Genomic DNA, 23,453 nt, shown 5'->3' on the forward strand with positions numbered 1-23,453 from the left:
CAGTCATGGAGTAGATCTTAGCGAGCGATGGGTTGCACGACCATATGCGAGATGATAGTTTTGAATGTGTTGAAGAGGGAAGATAGATCAATGTTGTTAGGCTTTAAAGAGACGTTTCTTCCCATTCCTCCTAACAAGTGCCTCCTGGGCAGTCAGTGACTTCTCATTGAAAAGGACTGAAATAAATAGGTTGTACTTTTCTTTTTGGTGTTCACATGAGTAACAAAAGAACACAGCACACATTGTGGATGGAAATGGCCGATGTGTGCCGGGCACATTACTTAAGTATGCGAACCACACATTTAATGATCATCATGCTGTGTGTGATTGACAGGGAGCGATTAACAGTGTACTTTCTCCTTTGTCTAACAGGAACAAACTTGGATTTCTTTCTTTGGTGGAACTATGAAGAGAGAGACTGTAAAATAAATGTTACGATTCACGAGACAAAATGAGCAGAAAACAATGTCACAAAACAAAATAAAGAGCTGCCATCGATACCGCTCTGCACTTACTATCACCTGCCATACCCTGTAACCCAGAGGCAAGCCCTGTGTCATTTCACCTCATGTTCTGATAACATTTTTCCTTAATGATACCAATTCCTACCTGACATTGCATATCGCCACCATGCCACACCTCAAAAATGTGTCAAGAGTGGCCCAAAGAATGTGCCAAACAGCTCAAGGTGTCAACTTGGCCTCCAAATTCCCTGGATCCCAATCTGACTGAGCATCTATGCAACCCATAAGACTCAAAAGATCCGCTGCCAACACCGTGGTGCCAGACACCACAGGACACTCGCAGAGGTCCCGTGTCCATGCCTCGACAGGTCAGAGACTGATGCAAGAAGGTCCCCCCTTTTGGATGGGGGGTACCTCTGGGGTAGAGGCACATCTCACGAATACTCAATCTGATTGGGATCTGGGGAAATTGGGAGATCAGGTTGACACCTTGAGCTGTTTGTCATGTTCCTCGGGTCATTCCTGAGCTTTTTTGGGGGGGGGTGTGGCATGGTGCATTGTCCTACTTGGCGGCCACCGCTATCGGGGAGTGCCATTGCCATGAGGGGGGGTACTTGGTCCACAATGGTGTTTGGGTGGGTGGTGTGTCAAGTGGCATCCACATGAACACCAGGTTTCACAACATGGCACCAAGATGATCAGTGTTACTCACTTCACCTGTCATTGGTTGTAATGTTTTCGCTGCTAAGTATACACACATGCCATAGAACTTTGTTTTACTATATTATATTTATTTATGTGAAACTGCTTTATAGTTTATATATAAATAAACTGGTATCAGACAGGTGCATAGACTCCTGTACTCACTGGAACCCGATCCAGCATTTTAGGCAGTATCAGGGGCATTTCCGATACCAGTATTGGCATCTAAACAACTCTTATTCCTTATCAGTAAATCTATTTATATATTTATTATGGGCGCCCATACTAATGTTCATGCTCGCAGAAAGAAGGTGCCTCATCCAATATCCAGAGCAACACTGATTAAATATTCAAAACAAGGGTCATTTTCTAAACGCTCACAGGCTGCTCAGAGGGTTACATAACACTTTCCTTTGACTGTTTCATATTTACCACATCCCTTTTAATAATAATTCTAATTCATCACGTCATTCCTTGTACTCTTTAGTCTGTTTTGCTCACACTCTCACCATCTTCTACTTGCTCTCACCCTCCACAAAGTGAGAAGAGAGAAACATCATGGCATTTGTTTCCCATGATGAAATGGGTTGCCCCGTGTCTCCTTGCCTTGGTCTTTTTACTTTGTCGAAAGACCAGACTGGAGAGAAACAAATGTCAAGTGATTTCCCTCTCACACCCGTCACCCGCGGTATATCCTTCCACTTTTCCTGAATAAAAATAATCACCTATAATTTAAAGCTTCGAAGACATGATGAGTTGTTTTCTCTGCAAAGATACAAAGACTGAACTTGTCTCTGTCTTGCATGGTTTCCACCAGAGAAGCCTCAAAGTACACTTGTTTTTTTCAAATTTCAAGTTGTTATCTCCACATTTAAAGTATTTTAAGGATTTAATGGCTGAATTAATCAAAAACAAAACATGCCTTGAGGAAGAGTGAAAGCAAAGAGAATATTTTACTAAGATAGGAGAAAAAAATAGATTTTTTGTTGTTTTTCAGACATTATTGTTACTAAGTATAACCTGTTTAAATATTTTTGAAGACTTTTTTTTTTTAGTTGTTTGGATACTGCAATGGACAACAAGTATAATAAAGGTCTACACAGATCTACTCAGAGGGCTTGGTTCAATGGGGCATAAAACTACCAGGTGGAGTCAGTTTGCGACTAAACCACAACAAAAGAGCTACTGGTCTACTGGTATCTGAGTGTAATATGATATAATGTGCAGAAATGAAAGCACATATGCAGTGGGGGGAATACATTTAATCTCGTGTGTCTTGGAGGTGACTATGCACTACTAATGCCCTCAGAGTAAACGATGCCCCCAGGTTGCCGGGGAGTTAGTGGCAGAAGTTGCGCTTGCTGGGCTGGTGAAGGAAGGTGTTTCTGGAGTGGGCTGCGTGGCGAGGGACCTGCTCCCTAGTGCGGTTTTGGCGTTGGATGCGGTTGCGGCCCAGATGGCGTCGCTCGATGCGTGCTTTGCTACGCTGGACCCTGGCCACCTGGGTGACCTTGGCCAGAGCTCCAGCCTGGGCAGCTGCTCCACGGCTCACCCTGGTGGGCATAGTGCTGCGGGTGGCGGGGGCAGCAGCTGGTTCTGCCATTCTGCTGCAAAGGGAGAGAAAAAATAAATCAAAGGTGTGATTGCTGTTGATGCTTAAAAAGCAGGTGGAGGTCAAGTGTAGCCGGCATAAAAGAGTGCTATTTCTCACCTCACGCTGCTCGCCAGGCTGACAATGCTCTCCTCTCCCACTATAGACAGGTTGGCGTTGGAGACCATAGAGAAGTTGCTCGGGGAGACGTACACAGACATGCTGGGGTGCTCGATGAGCAGGTCCTCCATCGGGCTGGCCTCCGCCGTGGCTCCCTCTGCAGTGAAACAGGGGGGAGGGGTGACAAACCAGCTCTCATCCATGCAGCCTCTCTCTGGGCCTGCCCTACTGCTACCCCCACTGCTCCCACACTCACTTCCAGAGCCGGGGGACAACGACGATGTGGAGGAGGGCGTGGACAGTCTGGCCCGTCTCGGAAGGGTCACGGGTGTAATGGCACCCAAGTCTGACGGGCTAGCGCTTGGACAAGACAGGGGAACTGATGGTGCTACTGCACCTCGAGCCCGACCTTTATGTGTCCTACGGCGCTTGTGAGGCGGGTGGGGAATGGGGGCCGGGCATTCAGTCCTTGTATGTGTGACTTGATGATTTGATTGGGTACTATCTGGGAATGATTGTGCAATCAGCTGGGCTCCCGTCTCATCCTCGGCCTGCATCATGCAGTCAGATTCTTCTGAGCACATGGCAGCGATGAGATCGGGGATGAGACGGCCAATAAAGACAGATGTTTAAGGTGGGAGGGGGGATGTTGCAAAAATGATGGATTTTCAAAAAGCCATGCGGGTTGAAGGGGGCCATTTTTAGGGGATCACATACGCACGCGCACACATACCAGTGTGGGGAATGTAAGGGTGTTTAAAAAAATTAGAGGAGGGGGAGAAGAGGGGGTAAGGAAACACAAAACATAAAAGAGTCACATCATTAGTTGTGTTGACCCTCTAAGGTTGTGATTATGTCAGTGACATAATGTTTGTCTTGACTCTCCTGAGAGGAACTTTTATGTTGCTTTTGATGTTTGGTTGGCTTCTGAACAGGCACCAAAGCAAATTCTCATACTAAGTAATTTCCTTTGTCATGATTGAGATCATAAACAAAGACGAAGGAGATGTATGTTCACAGAGAATTATGTGTTTCCATCAACTGACGGACAACACTTTTGGTATGGCAGCCATATGGGTGAGCACCGGTGTAGCTGCGCCACGCCCCGACTGATTCTTCACCTCACCCCTTCATCCCCATGTTTACTTCTACACTTCAGATGTTAGTCAGTATTACAGACATGCAAGAGGGAACAGCAGTGTTTCTCAGCCATCTCAATCTTTGAACATAAAACACAAATTGAATTTTCCCCAGTTTTATGTGGCTCTTAAATGCCACGCCAACCTATTCAAGCCTCCACTGCACTCCCTCTGCTGAGACTCACCAGGCAGGTTGACGAGCATCCATCCCTCCTCGTCGGCCTCCGTCACGCAGGGGTTGGGTCCCTTCAGCTCAGCTTCCACCTCCTCTACCTCCCCAAACAACAGGTTGCTCAGACGTTGAAACATGACTTGCTTGTGTTGTCAAGTGTTGATGACTCAGGTGCTTTTTGTCGTCCACAAAGAAAAAGCTGTAGCTGCCTTATTGAATTTCTTATTTGTGTTTATCGCTTTTTTGCCGTTTTAAGCAATTCTTTGTCCGATATTTTTGACTCTCTTTTTTTTTTTCACTTGAAGCCCTTTGCTGGATCTCGGTTTGGACAAACAGGAGTGGACAGGCTTCTGTAGTGCAAATGTAAGGTTTCACTTGGTTTGGAGCAAAGGCCTGTAGAGAGAGAGAACAAGAGAGATAGAAAGTAAAGGGTGGTTAGTGGTAATCAGGAGATGGGTGCTTCTTAACACACGTTCTATAAAAAGACATCTTAAAAAACAGAAGTCACTTATTTGGTTCATTTCCCACTGCTTAGTGTGGGTACAATAGATAAGCACAATGAGCACTATGTATGGTATGAGCATTCTCAGGGCTGTTTAAAGACACATTACAAGAAGCTGGACTTATGCTTCCTCAGGAACCCTCAAACTTTAAAGCACTTTGACCTGTATTGTAATGACAGGCTGATACAAACAATGTGCTATAAAACACTGAAGCTGTTAAGTTTCCACTCTAACACTGATAGATTGCACATTTGAATAGGCGGGAATCTTAAGATCAAGTTTCTGTTCTCCACCTGCTCCTCAGGGAAATACCTGACTCTCTAGCTGTGAAATGCTCCACTATGTCCACCAGCTGGTCAATAACTTTGTCTGTCTGCGGTTTAGTGCTGAGCAAGGCTTTTAAAGGAAGGCTAGGACATGCTCTGTGACCACATGGGAACTATGGGGTATGACACAGGCACATGGTTACAGCAGACAGTGTTGGAAAATAGCTCAGGTGCTCTTTGGGTGCACTCTGCCTGACAGAAGTTGTGGCGATGGCAGCTGGTGTACAGTAAAATGTTTTCATACATATTGAAAGCACCCATATCTTTATTTTTTGTTAAAATATACTCCAACCCAGGACTGACTGCGGACACCTCAGTGAAGCAAATCAATCATCCCCATGTTCTATGACAGTGCGCCAGCTATTGAGCCTTTCAGCAAGTGCCGATCACATATTACCAGGCATGTAACTTCTCTTCTTTTTAACCTCCTTTGTGCTAAGCAGGTACCGTAAAAGATGGTTCATACTCTTGTGAACACAGCTGCCTGCTTTGCCCACAAACAATGTCGATGAGAGCTGTGAGAATGAACCAAAACAGCAAAGCAATGACCTAAAAGGCACTCTGTAGAGCTGAGGGAAACCACAGTGTCTGGTGATAATCATATGTGGGTTTGTCACTGCCAGTGACACATTTCACACAGGCTTAAATCATTTGATCCGCTGTTAATATTAAAGTATTGATTATAGCAGCTTCAAGGCTTCAAGACTGTTTTTTTAACCCATGAGAAAATGATTGTGACACTTTCACTGACTTGCTTTGGCAGAATGACATCAGTAAAGTCAGCAAGCAGGAAGCTGGTGATCGACGGCTACACTCCCCTCCCCCGTGAAGTTTAGATAACCAATCAGCACAGTCTCAGGACAGATGGACAGGCCAGAGGAGAAGAGGGGGAGGAGGAGGTGATACAAAGACTCGGCCCTCTCACAAAAGTCAAACAAAGTGAGTGTGCACAATGTTAAAATGCAAAGATAGACAGAGATGTTATGACAGAAGGTGTGGAAGCAAAGGACCTAAATGTGAACACCATGATGTAATGCTGAGCAGATGTTTGAACAACCATAGCTTAAGACAAACCCCTACATGCTCAAAGGCTGAGTTTTATTTACTTTAACTGAGTGAGCGCAGAGGAAAGAATGACTAAGGAGATCACAGAGAGCAAACCTCTGTCAATACTTGCGCACACTCTGAATTTTAGATCAAACTGCTTTCCTCCCCGTATGCTTTTATTTATAAGGCTTTACTTGTACTGATTTGAATGTTAAAGAGGTTTAAATCTGTTTGTCTGTCTTTAACTTCTTATGGAAATATGAGTTCCTCGCTTTCAACTCTTTCACCTACTACATGAATGGATAAAGACACGGCAGAGGTTGGTATTAATACGCAGATTATAAGGTGAAACAAAGTGCGTGTGATAGAGATTAATATGCAGAGCAAAGAGACACAGAAGGAGACATGCATGGATGCTTGTTGGGAAGCTGACACTTTTTGTCCTTATTTGGAGAATCACCATGGACACCACCAGAAACACCAAGGGAAGACACATCTTTGCAACCATGAAGTACATGCTCCTGAGATTTCTTATGTCAGATGCACAAGAGTTATTTCAGGAAATATAGACACTGTCAAGGAGACGGCGTGTATGGGTGTATGCTTGAAATAACAAGAGCAAGTGAGAGACAAAAGTGGGAGAAGCCTGTTGCCACCAAAAAAACTAAGCTCTCAGCTGTATTTTTTTTTTTTTTTAAATTCTCGGGGTTGTATGGGTTCATTCTGACTCACTTTCTAGGTCATGTGTTGAAAATCGTACCCAGTCAATTAAACAAAACGGCCCGTGGTTGTTATATTTTGGGCCTGTTGCAAAGGAAAACCAAAAAGATACCACGAACTGAGTCTGAAGTGAGGCGCTGCAGTCCCTCCTTTGCCCTGAGATTGCTTTAATGCATTCCCGAGCAAATAGAAACTTAAGTCATGAGACCATGACAAATCCAGATAAACAAAATTTTGGTGACAAGGCCTGAGGGTTGCTTTGCATAGGGCGCAGTAGGCATCCACAACACACACACACACACACACACACACTCAACGCTGACTTCCTGCAGCATTATCCTGATAAATTAATTTTATCAGTTTGGTGGCTGTAGCAGCTAATCTAACTAGTGTAAATATAGCTATTGATACCACCAATGAGAATAAATAACCACCACTGATATGCTTGTATCCTGGAGCAGACAGTTACTGGATATATGTCATAGGTTGTGTAGACACTGATAAATGTCCTCTGAAATAAAATCTATGACAGGGGAGGTGAGGTGTATATGTAATATCACATTTTATGTGTAGTCATATGTAAGTCTGGCTTCCTTTTTTTGTCTTCAAGTCTTTGTCAGTCCTGTTTTTTCTTTCAAAGCATCTGTGTGTGTGTGTGTGTGTGTCTGTGTGTGTGTGTGTGTGTGTGTGTAGGATTTAGAGGGATATAATGGCAGAAATTGAATAGAATATAATTAATATGTTTTCTTTGGTGAGTAACCAGCTGACGATTAGAATCCTTGTGTTTTAATTACCTTAAAATTAGCTATTTATTCCTCGTCCATGGAGTCCACCATGTTGCATCCAAGCAGCAGCCTCTGAGGCTGAAAAATGAAGCTAATGTGGAAGTGCTGTATACTACAGTTCTTTGAATGGCCACTTGAGGCTGACTCCAGAAGCGAGTCAGTCGCTACTGGACAGCTGAAATTAACATGTTTACAACTTGGTACATAAAAGGTTTTGGTCTTTGCTAATTTCAACATTCATGACAACTGTATGGGGGTGAATTTTTATTTAGGCTTCCCTGTTTACATCTTATCATGGCTTAAAGTTTTGCATATTTAAGGGTGGGGCCGCCTGAGTGGCAGGCTGTCTCATCCAGATATGGTCACTTCTTGTTCTGGAAAACCAAGATGGCGATGACTGAAATGCCAAATTCGAGGTTCCAAAATGCTAGTTAACAAACCAATGGTTGACATCATGGTAGCGATTTCCATTATTTGATACAGTCTATGTTTGCACCACCATGTTTCTACAGTAGCCCAGAATGGACAAACCGAACACTGGCTCTAGAAAGGGTCTTTCTCGTTCTCACATCGGCCACCATAGATGGCAGCCCCTCCCTGACAAACAACAGTGGAAAAACACTGATTCTCTTTCAACACAAAACTGCTTCATTCAGTATTTTTTACTGGTTTAAACATCCGAGTCCTTTTGTTTTGGAGAGGAGGAGACCTCTGCGGATAATTCTACTCCTGGTAAAAACCTTCTGAACGTCTGGATCTTGTTTTTAGAGAAAAAAGATGAGCACACATTCGCAGGTGCAGGTCTAGTGACCAGATGAGCCGAACAACGACAGAGAAACACTGATTTGTAACTTGAAACTGAGCTATTCTGAGTTTTTACTGGTTTTAATCACCTGGTGTGTTTGTTTTTTGGAGAAGTGGAGACCTCTGTGGATAATTTGGCTCATGGTAAAAACCTCCTTAACAATGACCACTAGAGGAATTCTAACCAGGAGAAGTTTCAGATAGTCGCAATCTGCATTCATCACCGCTACATGCCATTAAATCCCCCTAAATCTTACACACTGTTCCTTTAACGTGGCAGGGTGGTGCAGTGGTCAGCATTGTTGCCTCACAGCAAGAGGGTTCCTGCTTTGAACACACCCATCTGTGTGGAGTTTGCATGTTCTCCCGTGTCAGTGTGGGTTTTTCTACGGTACTCCAGCTTCCTCCCACAGTCCAAAGACATGCAGGTTAATTGGTGACTCTAAATTACTCGTAGGTGTGAATGTGAGTGTGAATGGTTGTCTGTCTCTATGTGTCAGCCCTGTGACAGTCTGGTGACTTGTCCAGGGTGTACCCCGCCTCTCGCCCAATGTCAGCTGGGATAGGCTCCAGCCCCCCCACATGACCCCCAACAGGATAATTGGTTACGGAAAATTAATGAACAGTCCTCTTTTGTTGTCCTTATATAATGTGTTGCAGCTACAGTGCAGTATCTACACTGTGGTGTTCATTAATGTTGGGTGTGTGCTACGCTATCTTGTGCATATTTACTATTTTGTGAAGATAAATTGATAATGCTATTTTTAGGTTGCCTTTCTTAACATCTGTCCAGGCACAACAGGTGAAAATGAGCCCTCTGGACTAATTCTTGTTTACAGTTCTTGTTTTCCCCTGTTGATATGCGAGCATTCACTGTTAAATTAAAAACTAAATTAAAATGTGACAGGTAAAAGCTTGGCAATCTATTACCTCAACCAGATTACACCTAGGCAGCAAGATATGGCATACACAGCACAGCAGAGCTATTGTCATATTCTGGTGTGGTCATTAGAAGCACTGACAGGCCTTGTTTATTCCTATTTTTTCAAATGTAACACAATAAATTATAATTTAGCTGCAGGACTGCACATCCTGACACCTAAAAAGGATATTAAATTATGGATCTTCCTTTTGACATTGATCTTTTTTTAACGGTAGGAGGAGCGGAGCAGGATGGGCGGGGACTGGTGAAATAAAAACAAGAAGCCTGTGACGTCATGCAGACGTCACTGACGCTGACAGAGAGGCTCCAGCCTCTTTGACGACCGGAGGGAGAGAAGAAAAAAAAAGACATCCGAATAGCAAACATAGCGAAATCATAAGCTCCTATGATTTATGCGACCTATATGCCTAATGTGCATTCTGCCACACTGGGATAAAAAAACGACCGATGTGTGAATGGCTGCTTTTGTCGACGGTCATCCCATTGACGTTATGAGGAAAAAAAAAAAAAAGACGCTGCCTACTGCAACAATGTTTACATTTCAAATACACAACAATACCCTCAGATTAATGGGGCGACATAAAACATCGACCCCAGATTGCAGCAGGTTGCCGGTGGGCCGAGAGAAGTCTTTCTGCAGAGTATCCAGGTTAAACATGAATTATCCGTGTAAGCTCTACAGCTGAAGGGTCAAAGCAATGACAGTTGTGGCTCAGCGACACTGCACGAAAGACATCGACTGCACAGGCTGGCGACAACACAATCTAACTGTCATTTCACATCACGTAAAATGAGTGGTTATATTTGCAGAAAACCTGAGCCTACAAGGTCCGCCTCCCAGAAAAACATCAACATCCGCCATCGACTTGACTCCACATCAGCATTTGGTGCAATTTACCAGACAACGGCTCGCTGGTGTCCTGTGATATATATGCCACACATATGCAGCCATTTTTTGAGATATAGGTCGTCGAATCGACCTGATTAGGCGGTTCAGTTTGGGCTGGCTACGCTATGCTGCTTTCAAACCTATTCGTGACCTAATAATAGGTCATACCTATTATAACGCACAGCAGTCAAAGATAGCCTCCTAATGAGTCACAGCTATGTAATTCCACCTCTTCTATGATTTCATGATGGATATTTTCTGTAGATAAACACAGGAAAGAATGCAGCCGCCTCACTGGCAGAGACAAATGTAGTTTGATACCTCCTGAGATCACACAGAGCCTGACACAAAACACACAAAAGTCTCAGATGCAAAGCAAAGTGAAGAATGGCTTACCTGCCTTTGCAATGTTATTCAAGTTGTAAACGAGATCTCACACACAGTAGAAACGACAACAATTCTTAAAGCATAGCTTTAGATAGTCTTTAAGTGAGGTAGTTAAAACACCATTGTAGAAAAATAAAAGGCTTTCTTCTCAGAAGAAGGGCTTCGTGTAAAAATGTTACACTGATGTTGTCAGATCATAACATCTGCAGCTTTTTCCGCCTCTCCTCTGTGTGTGTGTTGTTTTTTTCCGCTGCAGATTTTCCCTCTGTTTATTGCTGCCTCCAGCTGATCCTCGGATCAGAATGTAGAGCGTACAAAACAGCTGATTGTGAGATCACAATACACTCGGCCACGCCCCCTCAGCCCGCCCACCCCGACCAAACCAGCCAATCAGAATATTACACAAGCCACAAGCCGGGCCTCTAGGTAACAGGGTGGGGGCTGGGCGAGAGGGGCTGTCAACCTGCACCCAGATGGAAACCGTGACTTCACTTAAAACCTGATCACGGATCAGCTTCTCTCACCAATCCCTGCTGCTTTCAATGGAGGGCTGGGGGATGGTAAACTGATCCTGGGTCTGTGCTCACATAGCTGCAAATACAAGTCTTCTAAAACAGGGAAAGATGAAGATCTGTTGACAGGAAAAGTGGTTAAAGTGTCAACTTGGTGTTTAATTAAATACATTTAGTGATAAAACTGTTGCTACTAATCACCTCTGGAGATTTATCTTTGTGTTCAATATATTACTCTGTGTGCTTATATTTAAAAATGTTAAGCTGCATCACACTAACCTAATCCTCCTTTGCATGTTCTCCTCTTGTGACAGAGTTATAAAGCTGATCTCTAACTTAGAGAAAATGCTCATGCAGCCCTTTAATTTTCCACATTATTAAATAGTCCCACTTCACAAGCAATGTCAGCTCTCCTTATCCAGTGACACTGGTGATGTGACTTTAAATTTTCATTTGTAAATAGAGCCCTTTCCCCTCCCCCTCAACATCCATCTTTCCACTCCGCCTCGGTGGGGAGGGCCTCCACGTGCCACTCAAACTACACCAGCCAATCAGACGTGCCTTTTCTGAATGCAGCATTTGAGTAACCAATGAGGTGTGGAGAGGTTTAGGAAACCCCTGGTGGTCAGTTTTACACTCTGCAGTCTGTGAAGTCTTTGAGAATACCCACTAGCTTTTATTATTGCAGATTGTGCAAACTGGTGACTGCTGACATTACTTTATGTGTGTGTGTTTATGCAAGTATGTGTGTCTCCAGGTGAGAGATCGTCCTGTGTTGTCTTCCTATAAAGTTTATTGAGTATTATGCACACTCAAGGTCTCCGAGGCTCGACACAAGTCTGTACAAACCTGGACAGGTCACGCAGGCTCTGTAGGCTACTGTACGAGGGTTTTGGATGTCCTCCCTGCCAGCTGAAACTTATCTGATCTCATTTGATTTTTACAACTGGATCCCTGTGAAGTGTGAGAGTAATCCTATACTTTGACCTGGTTAATGACAGAATTTGTATGTGTGTCTCTTTATGACTGTAGTCTGAAAAATCTGTTTGTTCCTCCTGCCCAAAGGAACAGTTAGATACTTGTTAAGAAGATACTGTCATGCCCACGGGCGGATTATGAGACAGTGCAACCCTGGGCACAGATATGGAAAAGGCTCCACCATCTCTTCTTACAGTAAAACAGGAGCAAGACACACAGACTTTGGATGTCATTTTGTGTCTCTTTGAAGAAATGTGTCTTTTTTTGATTGTTTCGCGTCTCTTTGAGGTCATTTTGTGACTCTTTGTAAACATTTTTTATCCCCTCATGGTTGTTTTGTGTCTCTTTAAAGTCATTTTGTGTATTTTTTGGCTGTTTTGTGTCTCTTTGTCAACAGTTTGTGTCTCTTTAAAGTCATTTTGTGTCTTTTTTTAGTCATTTTGTGCCTCTCTAAAGTCATTTTGTGTCTCCTTGAGCTTGTTGTGCGTTTGTCTGTAATCATTTTGTGTCTCTTTGTAAACATTTTGTGTATCTCTGAGGTAATTTTGTGTCGTCTTTTGGTTGTTTTGTGCCTCTTTACAGTCATTTTGTGACTCTTTGTAATATTTTGTGTCTCTTTGGGATCAGTTTGTGTCCTTTTTTTTCATCATTTTGTTTCTCTGTAATATTTTGTGTCTCTTTGAGGTAATTTTGTGTTGTCTTTTGGTTGTTTTGTGCCTCTTTATAGTCATTTTGTATCCCCTCATGGTTGTTGTGTATTTTTTTGTAATCAGTTTGTGTCTCTTTGGGGTCATTTTGTGACTTTTTTGGTCTTTCTTCATATGCTTGGGCTTATTTTGTGTCTTCTTTGCTGTTTTGTGTCTCTTTGTCAACAGTTTGTCTCTTTATAGTAATTGTGTGCCTCTTTGTAGTCATTTTATATATCCTTGTGCTTGTTTTGTGTTTCTTTGTAAACATTTTGTGTCTCTTTGAAGTCAGTTTGTGCCTCTTTGTAATCATTTTGTGTCTCTTTGGGGTCAGTTTGTGTCTCTTTTGGTCGTTCTGTGTCTCTCTAAAGTCATTTTGTAGTCATTTTGTTTCTCTTTGTAGTCATTCTGTGTCTTTTTTGGTCATTTTGTGCCTATTGTAGCCATTTTATATCTCCTTGTGGTTGTTTTGTGTGTCTTTGGGGTCAGTTTGTGTATTTTTTGGTCGTTCTGTGTCTCTCTAAAATCATTTTGTGCCTTTTTTTAGTCATTTTGTGTCTCCTTGAGGTAATTTTGTGTCTTCTTTTGGTTGTTTTGTGCCTCTCTGTGGTCATTTTGTGTCTCTTTGGAGGTATGTTGTGTATTTTTTTTGTCCTACTCCAGTTTGTGCCCGTCAACAGTTTGTATCTCTTAAAAGTCAATTTGTGCCTTTTTTGTAGTCATTTTGTGTCTCCTTGTGGCTGTTTTGTGTTTCTTTGTCAACAGTTTATGTCTCTTTAAAGTCATTTTGTGTCTCCTTGAGGTAATTTTGTGTCTTCTTTCGGCTGTTTTGTGTCCCTTTGTCAACAATTTGTGTCTCTTCAAAGTCATTTTGTGTGTCTTTGGGGTCAGTTTGTGTATTTAATGGTCATTCTGTGCCTCTCTGAAGTCATTTTGTGCCTTTTTTAGTCATTTTGTGTCTTTGTTGGGTTGTTTTGTGTTTCTTTGGGGTCATTTTGTGTCTTTTCTAGTCATGTTGTTTCTCTTTATTGTCATTTTGTGTCTCCTTGAGGTTTTGTGTTTCCTTGTAATCATTTTGTCTCTTTTTGAGGTCATTTTTTCTCTCTTTGAGGTCATTTTGTGTCTCTTTGTGTTTCTTTGGGGTTATGTTGTGTATTTTTTGGTTCTTCTGTATCTCTTTGTAGTCATTTTCTATCTCTTTGTGGTTCTTTTGCCAATTTTTGTGGTAGGTCCGTTCAGTAATCCATCCATGGTTGTTACTGTATGCCGATTTTAGAATACAAGTCTACTGTACACTAACCTTAAAGAAGGGTAAGTGGGACAACAAAGACTCTGGCTGTGCAGCATACTTTACTTTTGTTTCAGGACTATGCATTGTACTGAGTTTACAGTATGTCATATTTTATAATACATGAATGTGCATGGGGGTGATCAGGCCTGGTTGTGTCACTACATGTTATCAGCGCAAATTAAAAACAAATGAACCACACCTAACAGGGTTGTAGCTCCAGATGTTTCTCACACAGACTCCTTAGTAAGCAACTTTTTCTGCTGTGGACTTTGTCACATTACTATCACAGCGGTGAGAGACGATAGCAAGAGTCCAGCACATCATGAGCTCTCCAGAGGCAGGATGATAAGGTTTCAGCCTATACAGTTACCAGGTGCTAGGCAACTCTCTCACAGACATACACACCTACACACACACAAGCACACACAATCGCCCAGCAGTGATGATGATATCCAAACCCCAGTAACACAGTGAACACAAACATTTAGCAAGAACAGTTTGTGCATCTGTGCCCGTGTTAATGTTTGTGCGCTCAAACTAATCTGAAGAAGTCACAAGCCTGGGGGAACTTGTTTGGGCATGTTCTTGTAGCATGTATTGTGTTCGTGTCAGTAGCTGTGAATCAAGATATGTGTAGTAATTAGCCTTTAATGGATGTGATCACAACCACGTCATTCACAAATACTCCAGGCTTGAATACGCTGCTAAAGGACACAGAGAGAGAAGAGAGGAGGTTATCATTTTCCATTGTCTTCCTTTTTATTTTTTGTCTTTATCCTTGCCAGAGCTTTCACTGAAGTTGCCTGGCTTCACAGGATTCCCACTGGTTCCCAAGCTGCTTGGAGAAATAGGTGAAAGGTCACAACAATGCCTCTCCCTCTCTATCCCTGTGTGTTGATGTTCATGAATGTGACATGCAGCTCTTGTTTAACAGCATGCCTGTCCTTGCCCCTGCTGGCACAGCTGACTAGGGCATGTGCGTAAGTGCAGAGGGCTTCAAACATATTTTAACCTTGCGTTGTAAACACTGCTGTTTTGTTTGTGGTTAAAGACCGGGGTGTGGCGATGGACGAGTTGACTCAGAAGTTCGGCTTGGTGTGCGTGTGTGTGTGTGTGTTGATGCTTGAAACAGACAGTAGAGTAACTTGTTTGTGAGGACTCATTTTATTTGGGAACTCATCCCTTCTTCAAGTTGGGACAAACAGATCCCCAGGGGACACTGTGTGTGTGTACTGCCTTCACACACACAGTGGCCCCTGGGGACACTGTGTGTGTGAAGGCAGTACGAAACACTGAAAGTTCACAGAGGCTCCTTAAGTTTGTTTTTTTTTTTTTCAGTATTATGCCGACTGAAGTTTCTGTGTCAACATGTAAGTCAGACAAGAATAACTTTCTGAAGGAATGCATTTTATTAAGGGAAACTGGGAAAACATGGAAAAGTAAATAGTAAAGGTGTGTCTCAGCCCAGTCGGCAGAATAAAATGTTGGCATTGTATGTTTCTGCACACCACGGCTATGTCACATTCGTACCTTTCATACGTATCACATCAACGTGTCTAAAGTCAGGTAGTTCTGATTATATGTAGCCTTCATGAGCTGACTGCTGTCAGTTGAGTGCTGTCAAGCTACAGACCACAGTTCAAGACTATCAAGACTTTTTCTGTGACACATTGCTGCATTTCTAGTGGTGATTGTGGCACCAAAATTGACAGCCAAGGGATAGGGACACTTTGATGAGTTTCAACCGGCTTAGTATCAGAATGATGTTTGTGTATGTGAACTGTGAACTTCCCTCCATACCATTAGACAGAGCTCCCTGCTCATCTCCTAACTCAAATTTTCTCAATTTTTTTATGTCTCTTGGCATTTTTATACCACATACCTATACCACATACATATGAAACTAAACAGTGCCGATCAAATATAAACTCAGATTCTGTTCCTGTATTGCCTATTTCTCACCTAAAATGTTTTCTGGAACATATTTTAGCTTATTGTTTAACTGTAATTTGAGATTGTTGGTTACCAGACAGCCACCAAAAGGAAAAACAGCCAAGCTCGCATCACATCACACACCAGCAGGAGCGTTTTTTGGTCCGGTATGACACAGTGCATTCTGGTAGTGCTAGGTTTTATACCTCTTGAGCCAAAATTTTGCCACTTTCGTTTTCCTCTCTTTTCTCTGTTTATAAATTACCAGTCTTTTTTTTATAGCGCAGACAGCCTAGATTTATGAAAAGATCACATTTCCATCAGTAAAATACTTCTTTTCCTAACCATGACCAACCATTATCATTTTGTACATAACCAAACGTTTACCACAGCAATACTGAAATGTAAAGTGTCAACATATCAGCTACATTATAACGTGCAACTGTTACACATTGTGGTTTGCAGAAACATGCAATGCTAATATTTATTCTGGTGACTGGGTTCTGTGTCCTGTTCATGTCAGCGAGGAGGCAGCAGGTGAGCAGAAGTATAATGAATCATATACAAATCCTGTAAAATCAAACTTCAAAATTGTGTCCAAACTAATTTTTTTTTTACATAACTTTCTAAATGACCTCTCTGACCTCCTTTTCATGTGCTCTGCAGTCTTTATTTTTGGTGCCTCTCTCCTCAGGCCTGTCTGAGCCCCTGCTCCACTGGCTGCTGGCAGATGATAAGACAGCAGCCCCAGCAGATAGCATAGGTCAGACCTGCCAAAAAATAGTTCCATACATGTACACATACATATATTTTGGCCTGTGTGCTGGTTAAACAAGCAGGATATAACATGCTAATAAGTTTTAGAAAAATTGGTAGGTGTACTTTTGAACTTTACAGAGAGCCAAGATAGCTGTTTCTTACTGTTTCTAGTCTTTATGCTAAGCTAAGCTAACAGAGTTGTGGTTCTTGCTCAATATGCAGTTAATGCAAGCTATCAATGCTATCATCTAACTCTAAGCAAGACAGTGAATAAGAGAATTTTCTTAAATTTCAAACTATTTCTTTAAAACAATGGTAAAGAGATCTCTATCTGCATTTACGTCAACGTCTCCCAAATCTGCACTTTGATAACTGTTGTGTGGGTGACTCTGGGAATATGGAAAATATACCATCTGTAAAAGTTCAATAGTCAAATTTTGCAGCTGTTGCCAAAGACGAGCCTTTAATGCTGCAGGCAATGTGTGTGAGAGCAGCGTTGGGGTTAACACGTTACAAAAGTAACATGTAATATATCACGTTTTAGCAGTAACAGTAATCCACCCATCCATTTTCATACAATTATCCAAAGTCAGGTCGTGGGGGCAGCAGGCCGAGCAAAGCACCCCAGACGTCCCTCTCCCCAGCAACGCTTTCCAACTCCTCCTGGGAGACCCCAAGGTGTACCCAGGCCAGATGAGAATTGTAATCCCTCCAGGCCCCGGGGCTTCCTACCAGTGGGACGTGCCTGAAACACCTCCAGTGGGAGGCACCCCAGAGGCATCCTGATCAGATGCCTGAACCACTTCAACTGACCCCTTCCAATGCAATGGAGCAGCGGCTCTATTCTGAACTCCCTCCAGATGTCCGAGCTCCCCACCCTTTCTTGATTGTAAGGGAGCTGGGAGGGGCATTTTCCCTTGGCGCTCGTCTACCATGGCTGCAACCCAGTTCATGGCACTGCGTCTGCTGGAATTACAAGAGTTGCCAAAAGTGGGCATGACCTGCACTCTACTAAGTGCACTTTCCTAGTTAGATCGGTACAGTTACTACATACCTTTTAGATTGAGAATTTGTCAACAATTTAATAATGGAATGTCTAATTATCACTCACAGAGAGTATTTTTCTGCATGAAGAGTACTTTTAGGTGAATACTTTGAGTACGTTTGCTGATGATATTCGTGTCTGCATTATAAAACGCCTCATATGCTTTAGTTCACTAGCTTATTTTTACCCTTGCCATTCCCATTTGGCACTGACCACTGTAACGTCTGGAGGTCTGTTGCCCCTATAAAGAATTTCTTTCTGCATCTCATATTGCATACAGCTTGTCTGTACATCCTGACCTCACCAGCACTCCATAGTCCCAAGATAACCCCCCTTCTAATACTTAACACTTGTCCACTATTCCTTACTCAGCACAGGCTCAACAAGGTGGGTTTCACCAGCCCAAATCAACAACAACAGATCTGATATCAACCAGTGTTTCTCCCTGGTTGAGAAGAAAAGAAGCTGGGAAGGTGTTAGTCCATCACCCTGCCTCCCCTTCCTTCTTATTCCCTTCCTCAGCCCTCCTATAGCCCGTTTGCCATGCGTGCATCCCATGGGTCTGTCCCTACAAGGCTTAAGCAAACAGGGCCTGGAAGTGGTGTCCTTGGCAAAGGTTTGCTGATAAACACAGCATGAGTGAGGACAGGCTGTGCTCTCCAGAGGGGGACGACAGCCCCTCATTCATGCTCCCCTGGAGGATATTATGAAACATAACGAGGGGAGCTACTTTAAATTCCCTGAAGGATTAAGCTACCTTGGGTGATGAGGAAGCACTGAATTTTGGCCACTTGTGTCTGAATGAGTTCATCTCAGAAACACTTCGCTGTAGGTTCACTCTTGCATGACGTTTATCCTCATCCCCAACAGTTTGTCCTGTGCTTCCACGTTAGCGTGGGAAGAAGAGGAGCCACTTGCTCAGATGTGTCTCCTAACTGAAACCAAAACATGACCTGCAGGCTAAAGATAGCATGGACTCTAGAGCGATGATAAAACCAGAGAAAACTGTGCTACAAATTATACAACTTTTCCATTCAATATCCCAGACATCAGTTCAGTTCTTGTGTTTACCAACTACTACTATAAACAGCCAAGAGTCCTGTGCTGTACACACACACATACACACACACACACACACACACACACACACGCAGGGGAAATACAGTAAAGTTACGTAGAACTGGGTCAAGGGTTGAAACCAGGCTAACATACATTGCGACCTGAAGTTACATAAGTCGGCCTGAGTCAGAATAAAAATATCCTTCTCAACTTTCATCTCCTGTTACATGTTTAAAATGTGCGACACTGCCAACTGCACCTTTGTATACACTATATATTCTCCCTGCAACCAGTAGGGGATGTAGCTCAGTGGTAGAGCGCATGCTTTGCATGTATGAGGCCCCGGGTTCAATCCCCGGCATCTCCACTCCTTTTAACTTTTCAGTATAGTCTCAGTTATGAACATTGGAATGAATGGTGGCGATAAATCCGATCACACTATATAAATTAGCTGCGCATTTTCCATTTCCGGTAATACGGCTGGGCAGACTGCCAATTCAGAGAGGGAAACATCTTTTTGCGCTATTGTCGGTTAATTTATTGCAAAATACAATACTGCATGTGAAATATGTGAATGTGTCACGCACAAAACAGTCTTTCACATTTCACATTTCACCCAGTCTTGGTAATTGGGACAAATCATGTCCTACAAAACAAAACAACCCCCCGCCCCAAAACAAACAAACAAAAAAACCCAAAACAAAAAAAAAAAAAACAATCACACAAACAAAAAAAAAACCCCAAAACAACAAAGAACAAACAAAAACAAAACAAAACAAGAAAAACCCAAACAAACAAAAAACGACAAAAACAAAACACACAAACTTACAGAAAAACCCAAACAACCCCCCATCAAAACACCAAAAAAACAAAACAAAACAAAACAAAACAACCCCCTTCCCAAAACAAACAAACAAAAAAACTCAAAACAAAAACAAATCACACAAACATAAAACCCAAAACAACAAAGAACAAACAAAAAACAAAACAAGGAAAACCCAAACAAACAAAAACCCTAAACAACAACAACAAAAAAACAAAACAAAACACACAAACTTACAGAAAAACCCAAACAATCCCCCATCAAAACAACAAAAAACAAAACAAAAAAACAACCAAACCCCCCCCAAACAACAAAAAACAACCCCAAAACAAAACAAACAACACCCAAACAGCCCCCCTCAAAACAACAAAAAACAAACAAAATAAAAACAAAACCAACAAAAAAAACACAACAAAAAATGACCCCAAAACAAAACAAAAAAAACCCAAACAACAACAACAAAAACATACAAAAACCCAAACAAACACACAAACAAAAAAAACCCAAACAACAAAAAAACAACCAAAACCAAACAACAACCCTCAAAAAACAAAAAAACAAAAAACAAATGAAAAACCCCAAAACAAAACAAAAAAAAAAACAATCACACAAACAAAAAAAAACCCCAAAACAACAAAGAACAAACAAAAACAAAACAAAACAAGAAAAACCCAAACAAACAAAAAACGACAAAAACAAAACACACAAACTTACAGAAAAACCCAAACAACCCCCCATCAAAACACCAAAAAACAAAACAAAACAAAACAAAACAACCCCCTTCCCAAAACAAACAAACAAAAAAACTCAAAACAAAAACAAATCACACAAACATAAAACCCAAAACAACAAAGAACAAACAAAAAACAAAACAAGGAAAACCCAAACAAACAAAAACCCTAAACAACAACAACAAAAAAACAAAACAAAACACACAAACTTACAGAAAAACCCAAACAATCCCCCATCAAAACAACAAAAAACAAAACAAAAAAACAACCAAACCCCCCCCCCCAAACAACAAAAAACAACCCCAAAACAAAACAAACAACACCCAACACCCAAACAGCCCCCCTCAAAACAACAAAAAAACAAAATAAAAACAAAACCAACAAAAAAAACACAACAAAAAATGACCCCAAAACAAAACAAAAAAACCCCAAACAACAACAACAAAAACATACAAAAAACCCAAACAAACACACAAACAAAAAAACCCCAAACAACAAAAAAACAACCAAAACCAAACAACAACCCTCAAAAAACAAAAAAAACAAACAAATGAAAAACCCCAAACAACAAAAAAACAAACAAACAAACAAAACACAACCAACCAAAAAAAACCCCAAAACAATCAAAACAACAAACAAAAACACAAAACCGAAAAAATAAATACAAGCAAAAAAACAAAAACAAAACCAAACCAAACAAAAAACCCTCAAAATTATAACATATCAACAAAATAATTCAGTTTCTGGGGTGAAACATTATTTTACAGGGATTCATATATAAAAATAAATATGATTTAAATCTGCTTTCATTTTTTTTAACTCCTAATCTTGCCCCGTGCCAGAAAACAGTCTTGTCCCGGACAAGAACTCTCAACTTAAACAGAAAAATCTGTTAAAAGCCTTCAAAATCTGAAAATAACAGTACATACTGATCATATTGTTAATGTACTTATATATAATCACCTTTGTTTTGAAATATTTTTTGAGAAAATGTTGATTGAATGAATGATTGATGATGAATTGAATGATTTCTGCAAAAACATCATTTAATCAGGAGTTAGTTATATCACGAGGACTCCTGTCTCACTTCCTGATTTCCAAAAAGGCGGGACTGCTGCTCAAGCACTGGTAAGCTTTCTACTTTTTGATAAATTTGCTAAATAATATTGCTATCAGGTGTGTCCCAACCATAGCGTGTCAACTCTGTAGCCCTTCTAAATCAATAATGGATTACAAATCAGTACTTTGATTAGCAGAACTCCTGTCAACTTTGACAAACAAAATGGCTACTCACTACAACTGCTACAACTGAAATTAATAAATGTGTAACGTTTTGTCAACTCCGTAAGACATCAAGTCTGTCAGATCTTACCTTTGATATCCATTATGTATGCTATTCAAGAAAAAATTTAATCACTGGGAGGTTGGCCCATTACAAGGTTTAACACTCAAGACTTTGATCTTGTAAAATATATTTTCCCAGCCTACATGTGAGTAAAACTCCGCTTTCTCAGCCTGCTATTGGATGAAGAAATGAAAAGACTGTCAGAAACTGTCAGAGGCAATGCTCATTTTTGAGTTGGGTAGAAAGTTATTAAGAGCAGCACACACACACACACACACACACACACACACACACACACACACACACACACACTCATACACTCACATTGACCCCTAACAGAAAAAACACACTATCTGCCATGAAGCAAGAGCGCTCTCAGGGTAAAACCCTCACTTGTACCTTTCAGGTGCAAGTAATTGCTTAACCCAGATACTGTAAGTCTGCACATTATGACCTAAATGATCCACCTTTACATAATTGTCACATATTCGTTCCTCAGGTGTCAAGCTGAGGCGGAATAGGAGGCGAAACCATCAGTCACTCCTGTCTGACGCTCCAACAGCCTGCTGCACTTTAGCTGCAGGTCACGTTGCAGAAAGCACGCAATGCATGTCTGTGCAAAATGTGTCCCAGTTTGCTTTTTACGACACATAAAGAGCACAAATTCAGCAGTGAAGATGTTTAACCAGAGGATTAGAAACATGCACATTGTACAGGTCAAAGGTCAAAGCTGTTTCATGTGCATTAAAAGGTTCCCTAATTTGCATGTAAGGTTTACCAAAAAGGCCATAAAAGTATAAAGAGGACAAACAAATGAAAGAAAACAGGTCCGGCGTATTTGTCCTGAGACAAATGGGGTTCTTCCCTGTGCATCGCCATTGTTAGTGTAAATATTGTATTGTCCAACCTGAGGGTTTATTGCTGAGTCATCAAACACAACAGGTCGATGTGGATCTGTCACATGGTGCTGGATTACAGAAAACATTGTTGACCTTTTCCAGCTTCAGGGCTCGGCAGAATACACACACACACACACGCACACATTCCTCAGTGTCTAGTCTCTTTAATTTAGCCCATGGCAGTCTGAGAGTTCACACCTGTCTGTGTTTGTGTTTGTGTTTTAGGATTAAACAATCTGTGGTGTGTAACTGCAGAGTGACTCTAGTGAATGTGATCTTTGCAGCCCTCACTAACATGCTGTGTGTGGTCAAGATGATGATATGTCTGACTTGACTTGATTTTGACCACTGACCTGAAAACCTAAATGACATCATCATTATTGGTCTTTGACCGCCCCCTTGTGGTTGGTCCCAGAGCAGTCTCTCTGTAGATCAGTTCACCATGTGACCAATGGGTGGCGCCACTTCATTGTCAAACCCCGTCCTTGACCCAAAGTGATCCTGACAGAGATCTGACGACAGTAAATTAATCAGGAGACTTAAAGTAACAGATCTCGTTCTCACATACTGAGAAGTCATATCTTTCACCTGTTAGTATATTTCATATCCCATACTATCATAAATTCTCATATAATATTGTGTTATATTACCCTGTTTTTCTAATTGTTTCATCATATTGTCTGTTATATTTATGTTACATCTCTATATTAATACAGACAAACATTAGGTGCTATCGGCCTGGTGTACACTGTCCATGTACAGTTCACTGAACAGGCCTACCGGGCTCAGGTCGAGGGGCCT

The 23,453-nt window shown here is 41.6% G+C and overlaps 1 protein-coding gene and 1 non-coding gene across 6 annotated transcripts; one reads left to right on the forward strand and one right to left on the reverse strand.

Annotated features, from left to right (window-relative positions):
- Nucleotides 1-1,003: 1,003 nt before the first annotated feature.
- Nucleotides 1,004-10,896, reverse strand: tp53inp2b (tumor protein p53 inducible nuclear protein 2b). 5 transcript variants are annotated; one of them, XM_033628687.2, is made up of 4 exons: nt 10,602-10,896; nt 4,202-4,581; nt 2,878-3,448; nt 1,004-2,773 (listed from the first exon to the last, which is right to left on the reverse strand). In XM_033628687.2, exons 2-4 carry the CDS (start codon nt 4,323-4,325, stop codon nt 2,506-2,508), a joined length of 963 nt encoding a protein of 320 aa, XP_033484578.2. In that variant the 5' UTR covers nt 4,326-4,581; nt 10,602-10,896; the 3' UTR covers nt 1,004-2,505. The 5 variants fall into 5 exon arrangements, with proteins under 5 accessions (XP_033484578.2, XP_033484576.2, XP_078026096.1 ...); XM_033628685.2 differs by having other exon boundaries at nt 2,878-3,451; XM_078169970.1 differs by having other exon boundaries at nt 2,878-3,034; nt 10,606-10,894.
- Nucleotides 10,897-19,149: 8,253 nt separating this feature from the next.
- On the forward strand, nt 19,150-19,221 carry trnaa-ugc (transfer RNA alanine (anticodon UGC)). Its single transcript has one exon. It is a non-coding gene; the product is annotated as a tRNA-Ala (tRNA).
- The last annotated feature ends 4,232 nt before the right edge of the window (nt 19,222-23,453 follow it).

The sequence above is a fragment of the Epinephelus lanceolatus genome, chromosome 8, assembly GCF_041903045.1.
Source record: "Epinephelus lanceolatus isolate andai-2023 chromosome 8, ASM4190304v1, whole genome shotgun sequence".
In the NCBI taxonomy this organism is placed as follows: Eukaryota; Metazoa; Chordata; class Actinopteri; order Perciformes; family Serranidae; genus Epinephelus; species Epinephelus lanceolatus.

Coding starts and splice junctions, on each gene's coding strand:
- tp53inp2b (XM_033628685.2), bottom strand. CDS start 4,325: ATGTTTCAACGTCTGAGCAACCTGTTGTTTGGGGAGGTAGAGGAGGTG. Junction 3,452..4,201: donor GATGCTCGTCAACCTGCCTG/GTGAGTCTCAGC, acceptor CCATGTGCTCAG/AAGAATCTGACTGCATGATG. Junction 2,774..2,877: donor AGCCTGGCGAGCAGCGTGAG/GTGAGAAATAGC, acceptor CTCCCTTTGCAG/CAGAATGGCAGAACCAGCTG.